The sequence below is a fragment of the Pelodiscus sinensis genome, chromosome 15 (genome assembly GCF_049634645.1).
Source record: "Pelodiscus sinensis isolate JC-2024 chromosome 15, ASM4963464v1, whole genome shotgun sequence".
Lineage (NCBI taxonomy): Eukaryota > Metazoa > Chordata > Testudines > Trionychidae > Pelodiscus > Pelodiscus sinensis.
The window spans coordinates 12210868-12229869 of record NC_134725.1 but is presented as its reverse complement, the minus strand read 5'-3'; the positions used below and the strand labels follow the sequence as shown (position 1 = coordinate 12229869).

Sequence of the window (19002 nt, the reverse complement as noted above, 5' to 3'; positions counted from 1 at the left end):
TTTACTCCTTCAGAGACCTGATAGGCAGAATCCCCTGGGATGCTAACATGAACGGGAAAGGAGTCCAGGACAGCTGGCAGTATTTTAAAGAAGCCTTATTGAAGGCACAGAAATAAACCATCCTGACGCGTAGCAAGAGAGGTAAACATGGTAGGAGACCGGATTGGCTTACAGGGGAAATCCTTGGTAAACTTAAGCACAAAAAGGGAGCTTACAAAAAGTGGAAACTTGGACAAATGACCAAGGAGAGGTTTAAATGTGTAGCTTGAGAATGCCAGGGGGTTATCAGGAAGGCGAAAGCGCAAATGGAATTGCTACTGGCAAAGGATGTGAAGGATAACAAGAAAGGTTTCTACAGGCATGTTAACAAGACGAAGGTGATCAGAGAGGGTGTGCGGCCCCTACTGGATGAAGGAGGTAACCTAGTGACAGATGATGTGGGGAAAGCTGAAGTACTCAATGCTTTCTTTGCCTCTGTATTCATGGACAAGGTGGGTTCCTGGACTAATGCGCTAAGTGACGCAAGATGGGATGAAGATGGACAGCCCTTGGTGGGTAAAGAACAGGTTAGGAACTATTTAGAAAAGCTAAACGTACACAAATTCATGGGTCCGGACTTAATGCATCCGAGGGTACTGAGGGAGTTGGCAAATGTCATTGGGGAGACTTTGGCCATTATCTTTGAAAAGTCGTGGTGATTGGGAGAAATCCCGGATGATTGGAAAAAGGCAAATGTAGTGCCCAGCTTCAAAAAAGGGAAGAAGGACGATCCAGGGAACTATAGGCCGGTCAGTCTTACTTCGGTTCCTGGAAAAATCATGGAAGGGATCCTTAAGGAATCCATTTTGAGGCTCTTGGAAGAGAGGAAAGTGATTAGGAATAGTCAGCGTGGATTCACAAAGGGCAAGTCGTGCCTGACCAATCTGATTAGCTTCTATGATGAGGTAACTGGCTCTGTGGACGTGGGAAAGTCAGTGGATGTGGTATACCTTGACTTTAGCAAGGCTTTTGATATGGTCTCCCACAATATTTTTGCCAGCAAGTTAAGGGAATGTGGATTGGATAAATGGACGGTAAGATGGATAGAAAGATGGCTAGAAGGCCAGGCCCAGCGGGTAGTGATCAACGTCTTGATGTCAGGATGGCAGTTGGTTTCTAGCAGAGTGCCCCAACGTTCGGTTCTAGGACCGGTTTTGTTCAATATCTTTATTAATGACCTGGATGAGGGGATGGATTGCACCCTCAGCAAGTCTGCGGATGACACTAAGCTAGAGGGAGAGGTAGATACGCTTGAGGGCAGAGATAGGGTCCAGAGTGACTTAGACAAATTGGAGGACTGGTCCACAAAAAATCTGATAAGTTTCAACAAGGACAAGTGCAGAGTCCTGCACTTGGGATGGAAGAATCCCAAGCATACTTACAAGCAAGGGACCAATCAGTTAAGTAGTAGTTCTGCAGAAAAGGACCTGGGGGTTACAGTGGATGAGAAGCTGTCAACAGTGTGCCCTTGTAGTCAAGAAGTCTAATGGCATATTAGGTTGCATTAAGAAGAGCACTGCCAGCAGATCCAGAGATGTCATCATTCCCCTGTATTCGGCTCTGGTGAGGCCACATCTGGAGTATTGTGTTCAGTTCTGGGCCCCCCACTACAAAAAGGATGTGGACGCATTGGAGAGGGTCCGGCGGAGGACAACCAAAATGATTAGGGGGCTGGAGTGCATGACTTATGACGAGAGGCTGAGGGAGTTGGGTCTGTTTAGTCTGCAGAAGCGAAGAGTGAGAGGGGATTTGATAGCAGCCTTCAACTTCCTGAAGAGAGGTTCCAAAGAGGATGGAGAGAGGCTGTTCTCAGTAGTGACAGATGGCGGAACAAGGAGCAATGGTCTCAAGTTGTGGTGGGAGAGGTCCAGGTTGGATATCAGGAAAAACTATTTCACTAGGAGGGTAGTGAAGCACTGGAATGGGTTGCCTAGGGAAGTAGTGGAGTCTCCATCCCTGGAGGTGTTTAAGTCACGGCTTGACAAAGCCCTGGCCGGGTTGATTTAGTTGGGATTGTTCCTGCCTAGAGTAGGGGGCTGGACTTCCAGCTCTATGGTTCTATGATTCTATGCTAAGCATCACCAGAGTTACCAGTAAGCATCATAATGAGTAACTGGTTAACCGTTCACTGCCTATTGTATGTAGGCACGATAATGATGACTAAGACACAGAATTTCAGGTATGTCATCACTGCAATTAAAAAATCAACAGCTGGTGGCCCATGTCTCTTGAGCAATAGAAGCAGTTATACACATGTTGATACACCTTTTGTTTAGAATATCATTAGGTTCAATCATAACTAAATTTTGCAATCTATTACTATTACATTTTAAGTTCTGAACCATTTATGGATTATACCTGTGCAGTGTGCAGCTACAGTAAGACAAGTACCTACGCCATGGCAAGAGTTCCATAGCAATAATTTATTTGCTAACAAAAGTGCCAAGAATATAAATATTTAATTTTGTCTACAGTAAAACTCAATGGATTAATTAATATCTGATAGATAAATATTTGGCCAATTCTTAGTTCTTTGACCTGTCAGATATCTGATTTGTTTTGTTCAAATGAAGTTATAAACTCTTTGGGACACAGACTGTAACTTTCTCTCTCTTTTGTAAAGCATCAAAACTTTTAACATATTACAAAATAAGATTTTTTTTTAAACCACATTTTAAACGGTGATTAAAACACTACAATTTCTAAAAAATACTGCTGGAGAGCAACCAAGTTGCCAGAATTTAGAAAAGAAATTCAGTTAAATATAGGGAAAGAAGTGTACAAGCAACAATACACCGTTCTGCACACTGTATTACTTAGAAACAGGTCATCACCCTTAGCAAAATATTTAGAATTTCCTATAATGATTAGCTTTATATCATGATGCTAGGGCAAAACTAGATTGCTGAATTACAGCTTTTAAAATGGCTTCCCCAGCATTGGTTCCTGCTTCCCATGTCCTCTGATACAGAGGTAGCAAGGAGAGGGAATGTAAGTTAGCAGCAGTCATTTTGGTCACAGACACCATTTTAGATCATAAAACAACAACTAGGAATCCATCTTGGTGTCTCTTCCTTTCCCATGCTTTCCACCTGGTAGTGGGAAACCCTGGCAGTCATATGGGTATAATCTGCCCAGTGACTGAAATCACATGGCCAGGGGCTACACTGATTACATCAAAATCTGCCCGATAACTGCAGATTTTATAGGGTTGCCTCTGGCGTAGGCTGGGGCTGCCCACTTGAGTGGCAGAGTGTTGCTGCTGTCTCTTAAGAGTGGGTACGCCGGTCTCACGCCTAGGGTAGCTGGGTGGAACAGACTCACTTGCATACAAGGAGTGAGTGGCTATCCACTGTTCCTTATTATCATCCTCATACTTGCAGCCATGACGGCGCAGGGGAGGGTAGGATAAATCAAGGCTTGTCATTGCCTGTGGTGGTTAGATACTGCCACTGTTGCAGCTGCTGCTGTTCCTGGTTCTGACCCCTCCTGACCATCCGGAGCTGTGTCGCAAGGGCGAAGGAAGAAGGCTGCAAGACATGGTACAATGTTGGTGGCTCTCTATCTATCCTGTTCTTTGAGTCTATCTTGTGTCACAGTTCAGTTCAGTGTATTCTGTTTCCTATATTCCTTTGTAACAGTGGGGACCTTATAGATCTGTATGTCTATTAGTTGTATAATTAACACTTACCTGTCGTATATTGTTATCTCCCTTTTCCTGTTAATAAAATCCCTTTAGTTTACCACTCTTGGTCTGTCTTCTTACCTTTAGAGTAAGCTATTAGCAACCTGATGATAGATGCAGGTGTGGGGACGGGTCTGACAGATGAGATTCCTTGCAACCAAGGTTTCTCAGCGAACAGGACAGGGGAAGGAAGAATATGAATCATCAGCTACTCGCTTACATCTCTAGTCTACATGAGATAGCTTTTTCAGTATAGGTTGAATCTTCCTAGTCCAGCACCCTCAGGACCTGAGCAGTTCTAAATGAGAGAATTTTCCAGACCATGAGAGGTCAATATTATCTAGCAGCATTACCAACACTTCCACTACTTACTGGGCTGCTAGAGAACATTTAGGAGTAAATTAGAGCTAAATAACAGCACAAAATATAGAGCTAGGGCAGATGGCTGTAAAGAAACCACGGGAAACTTGGTCAAACCCATGAAAAGTGGACACCTGGCTAACTCAAATAATTTTAGACAATGGATATTTCAGACCAGAGAGTTCTGGACTAGAGAGGTTCAAACAGTACAATCTAAAATGTATGAATTCAAACTGAAGTAAGGCCTTGGTCTACACACACAAATGTATTCAATATAACCAACTGTGCACATTGAAACCAATGTAGGTGTAATGGTGTATCACCCTATATCAATACATTTATTCCAAAGTAAATAGTGGGATTGTTTGTTTTTACTTTGTTTTGTTTATGTCTTTTGGGAGAGGGCTTACGTTATACTGAAAAAAGGCCACTTCTAAAGCAGAATAAGAGTGTTAACATCAGTGTTGCCTAGAAGCTGTGCACTTGTGCGGTTGCTCAGGCTAGGTTCTAATGCTGTCCAGCTGAACGCTCACAGATAGGTTTGTATTTTTCCTGGTGGCGTACATTTGCATAGAGCTCAGTGAACATAACAACATTTATTTTACACATGAATGGAAAAAGTCTTCATATGGATAGGGTTGACTGGAGGGGACATTGGTTAACATTAGAGGTTACAGGCCATCCTCGCTGTAAGTACAAGATATGTTCCAAAAAACTTGAATTTAGAGCAAAACAACTTAAAGTGTGGAATTTTTTTCCTGTGGCGACTTCCATTTGCACTTTTTTTTGCGCAATTTAAGAGTGGGGAATGGAAGAACTTACAAAACATCTATTCCTAAGCATCGATGACTTCAGTGTGGAATAGATGTATACCGGGGCCACTTATAACAGGGATGCCCTGTATAATGATGTCATCCTATAAAGCCATTAACTAAAGTCAGTGAAAAAGGGAAGCCCAATCACAAAAAGAGAGAACAAGAGCTTTAGCAAATAATTTTGAGGAGTGGAAGGGAGGTGAGGAAGGGGTATTAGAATATGAAACAGATTTTATGTAAGAAGTATTGGCAGTGCTTTCACAAATTAAGAATCCAATGTATAAACTTGGAACACACTTTAAACAGACATTGTAGTTAATTCCCCTCCACTACGACTATTAAATAAGGTTTATAAATGGGGGGTAAAAACATTTAAACCCTTTTAGATTCCCTTTTATGAAGGAGGTGAATATTAACATGCATTGTTTACACTAACCTGGGATACAGATTTTGAAACACAGCTTGTTTGAATTTAGAATACATATATTCACTAAATATATACTATAAATATATAATAAATTGTTAATACAGTTATACTTAATGCATTAAATTATATATTGCTACTACTAATAATGGCAGCCCTAAGGAATCAAAAGGTTCTGCACTATCATTTCAGACTGGTTCTAATGACTGGTGTCTGATAGTTGGGTTATAAAATCCCATTTAATCAGTTAACCAATTAAACATATTGTTTAACTGGTTAACCATATAAACTGGGGCGGGTGGAGTGGATCAGACCCCACACACACATTCCAGCTAGTCCCCCCCAGGCTGAAACAGCTTCCTATCTGTAGCGGATGGGTGTTGCTCCAGCCCCCGTGGGATAACCATAACCAGTAAGCATTACCGGGGAAGGGTGATGTTAACTGGTTAACCATTCACATCTCTAGCTGATAGGTATCCAAAATAAGAGATTGTGCATGAACAAGCAATCAATATACCATCCCCCACTGCACCCCTCCCCACCCAACACACACATACACACACACTATTTCTGACATTCCCTACCCCACCTCTAAAAATAATTTCTGATCTCCCAAACAGAGATTTTAAAATTGCCAGTGATGGAATATCCATCACAACTCTTGGTAAATTGTTTCAATGGTTAGTTACTCTCACAGTTTAAAACTGGCCCCTGACTGAATTTTTCTAGCCTCAACTTCCAGCCACTGGTTTTCATTACACCCTCCTCTGAGAGACTGCAGGGCACATTATTAAATATTTATTTCCCATGTAGGTACTTATAGATTGTAATCAAATCAACATTAAACCTTCTCTTTGTTAAACTAAAAAGATTGAGCTCCATGAGGGTATCCCTATATGGCTGGTACTCTAATCCTTTAATCATTCTCATATCTCTTTTCTAAACCCTAATTTATCAAAATTGTTCTTGAATAGTGGACAATAGAACAAGACATTGAACTCCAGCAGGAATTGTACCAGTGTCAAATTCAGAACTGAATAGGGTTACCAGATGGTTTAAAAAAATACCGGATACACTAGATCTCAGATTTTGGGGGAGGGAAAGGGGGAGGGGGCGGATGGGAGGGAAGCAGGGCTGGCCAGGAGGCGGTCGGGAGGAGCAGGTCTGACCAGGGTAAATGGGGGTTGGGGGGGGAGAGAGAGACCGGACAGGAGGGGAGTGGGGCTGGCCCAGGAGGGAGTTGGGGGGAGCAGGGCTGGCTTGGGGGGAACCGGCCGGCAGGGAGTGAGGCTGGCCGGGAGGGGGTCAGGAGGAGCAGGGCTGGCTGGGAGATTGTGGGGGAGGGGAACCAGCCGGTGAGGAGCGGGGCTGGTTGGGACGAGGGTCGGGGGGAGCGGGGAAGAGGGACTGGCCAGTGGGGAGCAAGGCTGGCCGGGAGGGAGTCACAAGGAGCAGATTTGGCCGGGGACAGCAGAGGGGGGAACTGGCCGGTGGGAAGTGGGGCTGGCCCGCACGCACGCAGATCCTGGGGTACTGCCCATAACATGCACAGTCCCGGAGGGGCGCAAGGGCGAGTCCAGCCTCAGGGATTCCATCCCACCCCGGCCCCGCCCCCCTCCTCTCTACTGTGTAGTTGCGTACTGCTTGGCTGGTAGACACGCTTACGCAGTATGAGCGTATCTACCAGCCAGGCAGTACGCAACTACATACTGATACTCCTGATAATAACAAAACTTACTTAATTAGAAAATACCAGACATTTATACATCCGGTACTTTCTCAATTTGTCTCCTGGACAGAAAGCTCAAACACCGGACTGTCAGGTTCAAAACTGGACACCTGGCAACCCTCGAACTGAAATATCCTCTCCATTCCTACTTGAAAATTCCCCTATTTATGCATACAAGGATCTTATTAGTGCTTTTGGCCACATTTGGCTCATATAGGAAGCTCATGTTTTACTGATTATCCATCTCAACTCCCAAATCCTTCTTCAGAATCAATGTGTCCCAAGATAGAACCCTCCATTGTGTGATTATGACCTATATTATTTGGTCTTATAAATATATATTTACACTAGCTGGAGTTACCTGGTGTTGCTCGGGAAACCGGAGGAACAAAATGTAGAAAAACTGTAGTCCATTATCTTTTTTTCAACGGTAGAAAAGTTGCACTGATTTCTATAGGGATTAAAATATAGGTCCATGTCCTCCCTGGAGGGGGAGAGGGAGGAGACCCTGGGTGGAGGGAAAATTACACACGGGAGGGGTGCCCCAGCTCGCACCTGGGGCTGCAGGTGCCGCGGGGGGCAGGGTGGGTGCCCGAGCCGTTGTGCACGTGGGGGTCTGGGCACTGTGTGCCAGTGGGGGAAAAGGGGAGGAAAGAGGGTCGCTTATGTAACCTCGCGGGAGGGAGGGGGCAAGCTCCAGATGGCGCTGGTGGCCGCAGGGGGCGGGCACGAGACCTAGGGTGGGTGGGGCAGCCCCTGCAGCGCAGCACTTTGGGTTAATTTATTATTTTTACAGCTTGAGCTCAGGACTGATTGGGTCCAAAAGTACCTTAAAACCTTCTCCTGGATAAAAGGTTATCCCATGCAAAGTTTGGTTGCAGTAGGTCTTATAGTGTCCAAGTTATTAGAGCACAAACATACAAACATTCTCCTTTATATATTAGATAAAGCCATTTTCCAAGGCATTGTTTGCTTGTACACAGTTCAACAAGTTATCCAGATAGTTCTGAATGAGGGACCTATCCTCTTCATTATTTGACACTCCCCCCAATTTTTGTGTCATCTGAAGACTTTATCAGTAATGATTTTATATTTTCTTCAAGGTAATTCAGAAAACAGTAAATAGCACAGGGGCAAGAACCAACTTCTCCAGTGCTATACTGGAAATACATCCACTCAATAATGGTTCCCCATTTACATTTGTGACCAGTTAGCCATCTTTTTACCCATTTAATGTGTGCTATACTAATTTACTATTATTCTAGTTTTTTAATCAAAATGTCATGTGGTATTAAGTCAAATGCCTTGCTAAAATCAACACTGTTACCTTAACCAATCAAATTTATAATCTCATCAAAAAAGATAAGTTAGTTTGACAGGATATATTTCCAGAAACCCATGGTGACTGACACTATGTTACCCTCCTTTAATTCTTTACTGAGTTCCATATCAGGCCCTCCATTATCTTACCCAGGATAGATGTCAGACTGACTGGCCTATAATTACTCTTGTTATCCCACTTATCCTTTTAAAATTTTGGCACACAAGAAACTTTCTTATAGAATCATAAAAATATAGGGTTGGAAAGGCCCTTGAGAAATCACCAAGTCCAGGCTTTCAGTACAAACCTAAATTTAAACTCTGACCATCCCTGACAAGTGTTTGTTCTACTAGTTCTTAAAAACTTACAGAAAGGATGGCGAACCTAAGGCTCATGGGTTGGCTCCGACCTGTGGCTTGTCTTAATCTGGACTGTGAGGCTCTGGGACTTCAACCCATGGCTGCAGCGCCCGTGGCAGCTCCCAGCTGTGGGAGGTGGAAAGGAGACCTGACCCTTGCCGTTCAGATCCAGGAAAGCCACAGGCAGTATCTAGCTCGCAGGCTCTGTTGGGCAGCTGGGAAGGAAGCAACTCTATGCACTACAGTTCCCACTCCCCCCTGGCTGGGGGAACAGCAAGCAGCGCAAGGAAGTTCTGTCCCCGTGCTTGCTTGCAGGCCTCATACCATTGCTTCCACCGGCAAGGAACTGCAGCCAATGGATGTGGCTGTGGGAGCAAGGTGGTGCAGAACCACCTGTGTCGCCTGGGTGCTGTGCAAGGTAGGTGCCCCAATCACCTGTCCCTCCTGTCCACACCCTGATCCTGCACCCTACCTTCCACCCAGACCCCACCCTCTACTGCAGTCTATTCCCCAACAGCCCCTCTGGCACTCTGAACCCCTAAGGCCCACAAAACCTACTAGCCCTTGGCCATAGAAGATAATCTGGCCTGGGAAGAAGCCCTGAGCCTCACCCTTTTTCCTCCCCATAGGGCTGGAGCATAACAGGATTGAGGTATGTCTGGTTTTTTTCCCCTCTGCTTCGCAGTTTGGGGCCAGGCCTGGAAGAGTTATTTATTTGTTTGTTTATTTTTTGTCTTGGGGTTGTTTTGGTTTTTTTCTCTCACTTGTGTGTGACTCCAACCCCCAAAAAACTCCCCAACCTGGGGTTTCACAACTTTTTGGAAGCCTACTCAATGACTTATCAACCCTTAGAGACAGAAAGGTTTTTTCATAATATCTAACCTAATCTCTCTAGATGCAAATTAAATCCATTACTTTTTGTCATACATTATGTGAATATGGAAAATAACTGATCACAATCCTCTTTTTTATAACACCCCTTAACAGAACTAAAGACAGTCTTCCTTTCTCAAGACTAAACATGCATATTTTTAACCTTTCCTCGCAAGTCAGATTTTCTAAGGTGCCGAGAATTGGACCAGGTAATCCAGTGGAGGTCTCACACATGTAGAGAAGAATGAGACAATTCCCACCTGTATCTCACATGCGACATTAATACATCCCAGAATATTAGACTTGTTTGCAACAGCATCACATTACTGAATCACATTCAATTAGTAAACCTGCTATAACCCCTATGTTTTTTCAGCAGTACTACTGCTCAACATTTATTTCTCATTTTGTAGTTGTGCATTTTATTTTTCCTTGTTGATTTCAGACCAAATCTCCAAATTGGCACAGTCATTGATAATTTCTTTTTCAATAATCTTTCAAACTAATATGGTCACCTTATAGTAATTAGATCTAGACCACATTCCCCTACTTTGCTTATAAAAACGTCACGTGCAACTAAAAAAAAAAAAGATGTCATGACTACTGCTTCCCCATCAACCACTAGACAAGTAATCCTGCTAAAGAAGGAATGTGGGCTGGTTTGGCATGATTTGATTTTGAAACATCTATGCTGACTAACCCTTACAATTCTATTATCCTCTAGGTACTTACAAAGTGATTGTTTAACAATTTGTTCCAGTATCTTTCTATGTATTGACTAGTTTGTAATTCTCTCGGTCCCCTTTGCTCTCCTTCTTCCAGACTTCTCGCACTTTTCCAGTATTCCAAGACTTACTGCCAATCAAAATGAATGGTCCAATGAGCTCTTCAGCTCCTTGGATGCAAGTTATACAGACCTGCTGATTTTAAAATGTTTAACATTAGTATCTGCTGTTCTACACCCTCCTGACATACAAGGGGAATTGAAAGTGTTGTCACAGTGATATGTTTTGAGACTGGTTCTGTCTGATATCTTCATCAATGATTTTTTTAGATAATGGCAGTGAGTATGATTATTAAGTTTCCAGATGATACCAAGTTGGGAAGCGATGTAAGTACTTTGGAGGATAGGGTCATAATTCAAAATGATCTGGACAAACTGGAGAAATGGTCTGAGGTAAATAGGATGAAGTTTAATAAGGACAAATGCAAACTCAACTTAGGAAGGAACAATCAGTTTCAAACATACAGAATGAGAAGCAACTGTCTAGGAAGGACTACTGCAGAAAGGGGTTACAATTAACCACAAGCTAAATAGGAGTCAACAGTGTGAAACTATTGCAAAAAGGGCAAACATGATTCTGAGATGCATTAGCAGGAATGATGTGAGCAAGACATGAGAAGTCACTCTTTCGCTCTACTCTTCACCAAGGGTGGCCCGAGCCCTTTTGGCACCCTGGGCCCGGGCACACAGTGCGTACGCGGGCCGGCCACAGCCGCTGGTACGCAGCCCGGGGCCCGCCCCCAAGGCGCATGGTGCATGCGTTGCCCAACCCATCCAGCACTGCTGGCACACGCGCCGGGGCGTACAGAGTCCCGCGGCTGTGGGGGAAAGGGCGCTGCTGTCCGGCGCCGTGGAGCCAACGCTGCGGGAGCCAGGCACGCGGCACCTGATGGCAGCTGTAAAGTGATGCCACGCGCCCCTTACAGCTGCCATCAGGCGCCCCACAACGGTTGGCACCCCAGGCAAGTGCCCGGTTCGTCCATGCATCAGTCTGGCCCTGCTCTGCACTGATTAGGCCTCAGTTGTAATATTGTGTCCAGTTCTGGGTACTGCAGTTCAAGTATAAAGTAAAAAAATTGGAGAAGGTCCAGAGAAGAACAAAAAAAATTATTAAAGGCCTAGAAAACATGGCCTATCAGGGAAAGACTTAAAGAACTGGGTTTGTTTAGTTTGGAAAAGAGAAGACAGAGAGGACATGATAGCAATTTTCAAGTATCTAAAAGGGTGTTACAAGGAGGAGGGAGAAATATTGTTCTCCTTGGCCTCTGATGATAGGACAATAAGCAATGGGTTTAAATTGCAGCCTGGGACGTTTAGATTGAACATTAGGAAAAACTTCCTGTCAGGGTGGTTAAACACTGGAATAAATTGCCTACGAAGGTTGTGGAATCTCCATCACTGGAGATATTTCAGAACAGGTTGGATAGACTCTATCAGGGATGATCTATACCAGTGTTCCCCAACGTGGTGCCCGTGGGTGCCATAGCGCCTGCTGGGACATTTAAGTGCGCCCACCTAGTGACCAGGGCTGGCCCGAGCCATTCTTGCACCCGGGAGCCCGGTGCATGTGTGACCCCGGGCTCGCAGCGCATGCGCAGCCCCGCCCCCGGGTGCCCAGCAGCCCCAAAAGGTTGGAGACCACTGATCTATACCGTGCTTGGTCCTGCCCTGAGAGCAGGAGACTGGACTTGATGATCTCTCAAGGTCTCTTCCACTTCTAGTGTTCTATGATTCTATGACTCTATGACATGAGTACATCATCTGTTTTTATCCCCAAGTATAGAACAGAAACTTTGGTCTGTATGTGCCTTTTCTGTATTATTCATAATTCTACCATTTTTATCTATTACTGCACCAATACTGTTAATATTCTTTAAAAAAAAAAATCTTATTATCCTTAACTCTGTTGACCATGTTGCTTCCCTTATCAACTTTTTTACAATTCCTAGTGATGAATATAAATGAGAAATTATCAACTTCCCCCTTCTTCAATTTGTTAAATCATGTCAGTTTTTATCTAACACAGCCTTCTTCCTTGATGTTGCCTTTTGAGGAACTGTTCAACAATTCTCAATTATCATACACATTTTCTGATTAAATTTTTATCCCACCTAATTTGGCTAATAATTGTTTTCAGCTTTGTAAATCTGGCCTTTATAAAGCACCAAGTCTGACTTAACTCTATTTGTACATTATAAATGTGATCAACTCATGATTACTTGATTGTAAGCTATCATTTCTTCTGTGCCCTATTCTTTTTTGTCAAAATAAGGTCTAATATAGAATGCCCCATGTTGAATGCAAAATCTGTGAGGTTTTTAGTGTTAGCACCGTACGATTTCTAGTATATGTCACCAAGATTTTTTTCCAATTTCTCAGTGACTCAGACACAGGAAATGCCAATTTTGATAGAGCACCATTCTCGGTTCCTTTTTTCTCCACTCGATTCTTCCTAATCAGGTTATAACCATTGATTTTAACATTTCAATCATGTAAATCATCCCATTCATGCTCACAAATGAGCAACTCTTCCTACTCCTCTTCTTAGGCAGGTTCTTAGCACTGGTGTAAAGGCAAGTAAGGGTTAACAGGCTTCATAACACCCCCCTGGATATCCCATTCAAATTGCAAATACACCTCAATCCTGACCTATAATGGTTTCCATTCTAATTCTGATTTAGTTTTGATCAGAGACTAGTAGCTGTGCCAGATGCTTTGGTGTTGCGGATCAATGTTCCCCAGGAAACAGAATGAGACTGTCAAATACATTTCATTTGTGCACTAAATAAGAATTTTAAATCTGGTTTTCCAGAGATAAGATGCTTATATATCAACCTACTAAATAATAATCAAAATATCGTAGCTTCTCTCTGTCCTGAAAAACATTTAAAGGCTACAAGAAAAACAACGTTTTTTCATTTTAGAAAAGTAGACAGATATATCTTAAATTATTGTGCTAATCTTACAAGATGGTACAAAATACTATTGTTTTAAACTACCTTGTTAACGCTGTCCTTTGCAATAGTATGCTATAATCAGAACATAAAGGATCACTGATTCCAAAGCAATACTATACAGGGTAAAATACCTCAAACAAAACCAAATATGTCATATTCAACAAATGGCTATAAATTAAACATACAATTCTTGTAAAGCCTTGCCAAGTAGTTTTTGCATGTAAATCACATAGAAATTAAATTTTAAAGTAATTATAAAAGCTAAAATTCTTCAAAGCAGATACATTTTAAAAATCTATACCATATTTCACTTCTAAAAGTTAGATATTAGGGTAAATTTTGGGAAACAATATCTGTTCATGGCAATCTAAAATCTACTTTACAACAGGCAACAAAATACAGACACAGTTCAAAACCTGTTATGGAGAATTGAAAGATTATATACAGACATCATCTTCCAGTGCAAATTAGCAAAATTAACATGATCTCGTAATCTACAAGTATCACCATGCATTACTGCAGCAACTTGAAAGAAAAAAGGCTCATTTTCACAATAAAGGAGATGGGGGCAGAGCAGGTGAAAAACACTACAACTTAAAGAAAACAACCATAATATCAAAACTTTAGCAATAACAGCGACATTATTTGAGACACCTCATACTATTTGTGATAAATCACTTCCTTACCTTTTGTTAACAGGCTTCTCATCCTTCTGGTAAGGCCTGATAAACCATTTTCCAATCCTCATGAAATTTTTATCCATCAGGCATCTACAAAACAATTAAAATCTCAATTACTTAATACAAATTAAATGTTAATAATTTCTTAAGATACTACATTCCTTGAAAGCTCAGCTGTGCCCCTTCCAATTTACCTGCTTTGGTATCACAATCCACCCCCTTTGTGCTATCAGTAATGCCAGACTTGATTCTGTATTTGACTGCTTTTCCTACATAGTGTTTACACTTACACTATCCTTTATGCATGGAACTTCCTCCCTGAATAGAACCACTCTTACTTTTATTCAAGCCCTCCATGTACCATATTGCTTATAAGAATTACTCAGTGAATGAGTAAGTACTCAGAAAATCAGAAATAGCTGGTTATATGATCGCATCCTTCTGTCATGTCCTTTTTACATTTATATTGCTTTTCATATTAAACTGTAAACTCTTCAGGGCAGGGACCGTGTCTTCCCACATGATTGCAATGTGCATATCACAAAGTGAACATTAAGGCTGTGTCTACATTGGCACCCTTTTCCGGAAAAGGGATGCTAATGAGACAAGTCGGAATTGCAAATGCTGCGGGGGATTTAAATATCCCCCGCAGCATTTGCATGAACATGGCCACCGCTTTTTTCCGGCTCGGGGCTTCACCGGAAAAAAGCGCCAGTCTAGACGGGATCTTTCGGAAAATAAAGCCTTTTCCGGAAGATCCCTTATTCCTCTTAAAATCCTGATTTTATTTTCCGAAGAAGTCATGGAGAGGACTTCTCACCTGGCCCCATGCTGCTGCAGTGAGAGAAGCCTGGGGTAGTCCTCTCTCCCTGGGGCTACCTGCAGACTGAACCCTTCATCACCAATCCCAACCCAGAGTAATGATTTAAACAAAGCATGTACATTTTATTTTCCAAAACCCCATAATTTAGTTATGCTGCGTAAATATTCTAGTAAGAGAGTAATTATTGTTTTGATCAATGTATATGGCCAGATTAATGAGTCTCTCTTAACAGTACACTCCCTTCTTTCCATGATGGCAGGTTTCTTCAGGAATTTTCCAAGCTCACTAAACTGAGAGCAGTTTCCTGAATTATCTGTTTTTCTCTGCTCCTGAACATTCTTCCTGTCTCACAGTTGGGCGGCTTCTGAATTAGACAGTTGGGAGGGCTTAGGGGACAGACCAGAAGCAAATGGTTTGAAACACAACAAGAGTGGCGGATCTCGGAGCCCAAGTAGAAACACCTTCACTGTATTTTATTGCATTATAATGAAAATCTTGTGAGCCCGAGTTTGTTGATGCAGGCTCTGAAACTTGCTGATTCAGGTTTATATGTTTCCGTCATGTAGATGCACCCTAAGGCACCAGGTCCACTGGAAACCATGCAAATAAACATTTTCTTATAAGCACAGTTTTTGGTATCGGTACCAAGAAATAGTGTTAAAGGTAGATGACACTAACAAGTCCATTAGCAAATTTTTTTAATAAATCTCTAAACTCAGGGGTTGTACCATTTGACTGGAGAATTGCTAATATAGTTCCTATTTTTAAGAAAGGGAAAAAAAGCAACCTGGGTAACTATAGGCCTGTTAGTTTGACATCTGTAGTATGTAAGATCTTGGAAAAAATTTTGAAGGAGAAAGTAGTTAGAGACATTGAGGCTAATGGCAATTGGGACAAATTACAACATGGTTTTACAAAAGGTAGATCGTGCCAAACCAACCTGATCTCCTTTTTTGAGAAAGTAACAGATTTTTTAGATAAAGGAAATGCAGCGGATCTAATCTACCTCGACTTTAGTAAAGCATTTGATACAGTACCACATGGGGAATTATTGGTTAAATTGGAAATGATAGGGATTAATATGAAAGTTAAGAGGTGGATAAGCAACTGGTTAAAGGGGAGACTACAGCGGGTCATACTGAAAGGTGAACTGTCAGGTTGGAGGAAGGTTACTAGCGGAGTTCCTCAGGGATCCGTTTTGGGGCCAATTTTATTTAAACTTTTTATCGCTGACCTTGGCACCAAAAGTGGAAGTGCCCTGATAAAATTTGCAGATAACACAAAGTTGGGAGCTACTGCTAATTCAGAAAAGGATCGGGATATCATACAGGAAGATCTGGATGATCTTGTAAATTGGAGTGATAGCAATAGGATGAAATTTAATCGTGAGAAGTGTAAGGTTATGCATTTAGGGATTAATAACAAGAATTTTAGTTATAAGCTGGGGACACATCAGTTGGAAGTAACAGAGGAGGAGAAGGACCTCAGAGTCCTGGTTGATTGTAGGATGACTATGAACCGCCATTGTAACATGGCCGTGAAAAAGGCTAATACGGTCTTGGGATGTATTAGGAGAGGTATTTCCAGTAGGGATACGGAGGTGTTAGTGCCATTATTCAAGGCATTGGTGAGACCCCATTTGGAATACTGTGTGCAGTTCTGGTCTCCCATGTTTAAGAAGGATGAATTCAAACTGGAACAGGTACAAAGAAGGGCCACTAGGATGATCCGAGGAATGGAAAACCTGTCTTATGAAAGGAGCTTGGCTTGTTTACCTTAACCAAAAGAAGGCTGAAGGGGGACATGATTGCAATCTTTAAATATATTAGAGGGATAAATACCAGGGAGGGAGAGGAATTATTTAAGCTTAATACCAATGTGAACACAAGAACAAATGGATATAAGCTGGCTAGTAGGAAGTTTAGACTTGAGATTAGACGAAGGTTTCTAACCATTAGAGGAGTGAAGTTCTGGAACGGCCTTCCAAAGGAAGTAGTGGGGGCAAAAGATCTATCTGGTTTCAAGATTAAACTAGATGGGTTTATGAAGGGGATGGTTTGATGAGATAACATGATCTTGGTAACTAATTGGCCATTCATTATCAGTGGGAAATAGGTCAATGGAGAGATGATAGGAGTTACTATAGAGAACTTTCTGGGTGTCTGGATGATGAGTCTTGCCCACATGCTCAGGGTTTAGCTGATCACCGTATTTGGGGTCGGGAAGGAATTTTCCCCCAGGGTAGATTGGCAGAGGCCCTGGAGGTTTTTCGCCTTCCTCTGTAGCATGGGGTACAGATCACAGCTGGAGGATTCTCTGCATCTTGGGGTCTTCAAAGTATTTGAAGGCTTCAATATCTGAGATATAGGTGAGAGGATTATTCTAGGAGGGATGGGTGAGATTCTGTGGCCTGCACTGTGCAGGGGGTCAGACTATATGATCATAATGGTCCCTTCTGACTTTCAAGTCTATGAGTCTATAAGTCCCTCTGGTGTAGGTATCTCAGTGCTGTGGTAGACAGTGCCATAGATGACTACACCATAGTAAGCACCAGTACCTATGGCTATATCAGTGCTGATGTGGTGGCTTTGTGGTGCCGGAGAGCAGTGCAGATGGATGTTGCAGTACCATAGGGGTGCCCTGCTGCACCAATGAAGTTTGCTCTGTGCTGCAAGAGATATTGTATGGTATGAGGCAGCATGTTTGAGCCTGTGACCTCAGATCAGGATCTAGGTGCACCGTACTTACAGGGTAGTGCGTCCGATGCCAAAGATGCTGGGGAATCATATGTGCTAAGGTGAGGTACTGTTGAGGCCATCAGTACCGGTATAGATGCAAAGTACCGTTGTGGAGATGGGCCCGTACGTGGCACCAAAGAAGCGTACTTTTTCACGGGTTTCTTTCCTTGGTCAGGCTGAGAGACTTCTACTACCATAGCACCAAGGTTCCCTGTAACTTGCGCGGCTGCATGACCCTTTTCTAAGCCCCACGCAGAGGTTCAGAGTACCACATTCGGGCAGCAAGCTCAGCTGATTGGATGAGGAAGGGGGGCAGGCACTCACTTCCTCACGGTGGAGAAGCAGCAGCAGCTGCCTGCTGTACCGGCTCCAAACTTTTCCTAATCTTTTCCCTCCCCAAGAGAGGTACTCTCAGTGCAAGAGGAGACACCACACCATCTGGAAGGAGAGCCCCAACTCTGGGATCATTTATCTCTGATTCAGTTGAATATTCTCCTTCCCTGAGTCTTTCAACCGTCCTCAACAGCACAGGAACAATCTGACCAGAGGTGGGACAGTTCTACAGTGTTCCGGAAAACCACATCTACATACTCTCTACCACCCTTAGCTCCTCCAATTCAGCCACGCTGGCCTCCAAAGTCTGTATGTGGTCTCTGAGGACCAGGAACTCCTTGCACATACATCGCCTGTTCACAGGGAAGGTAATCACATGTGCTATATTGGATGCAATAAATAGGATAATCCCCAGTCTGCTGCTGGGCTTCTGCCTGCATTATCTCCTACAGATAATTAAAATCTTGTTAGGGCATTTATTTAAATCAGATAGTTTAGGTTTTAGTTTAGTTTAAAAGAAGTTTTAAAGAATGCCAAGTGTATCTATCCCTATTCACACTCCCTCTCCAAACTCACTCACAAAACTCCCTGTTAGCCAAGCTCCCTGGTCACTAACTCGTGCGCTTTATATGGCCTTAGCTTTCCTGATAACTAGGGGGTAGGGCTAAGGTTTGATGAATGAAAAAGGGTTAGGTTTCAAAGCCTCATTAAGAAGCTTCCAGCTTCCAACTGCTGGCCTCAGCACACTATCTTCAAACAAATAGCTCAGCATACGGATCTCCTAACAGACACAAACAAGCTCAGCAAACAGTATCTTTCAGGTGACCAGCAAGTACCCCTCAAACACAAACACATATACTACAAACAGCCAGTTACCCCAAGATCCTGTAATTGCTCCTCCTTCAGCTGGAGAACTCCCTCACGAAACTTCCTGTTTGCTGCTCTTGTTCACTAAGGTGACGCTATGAGAATGAGTGCCTCCTTGTCCTGCCAAGTCCTGAGAAGGACCTTGTGGCCCATGAAAACTGGAATACATCTGCTACAGAACCATGAATGGTTCCAGAAGCAGCAGAACAAATGGC

At 42.9% G+C, this 19002-nt stretch overlaps 1 protein-coding gene across 3 annotated transcripts in view; it reads right to left on the bottom strand.

Annotated features, from left to right (window-relative positions):
- MED13L (mediator complex subunit 13L) overlaps positions 1–19002 on the bottom strand; it is a 379146-nt gene that overhangs the window by 217696 nt on the left and 142448 nt on the right. For all 3 annotated transcript variants that reach the window (XM_075898186.1, XM_075898187.1, XM_075898189.1), the window contains one exon: positions 14033–14116. In XM_075898186.1, the coding sequence (XP_075754301.1) occupies positions 14033–14116 (84 nt within the window). Of the gene's footprint in view, positions 1–14032; positions 14117–19002 lie in introns of those variants that run through there.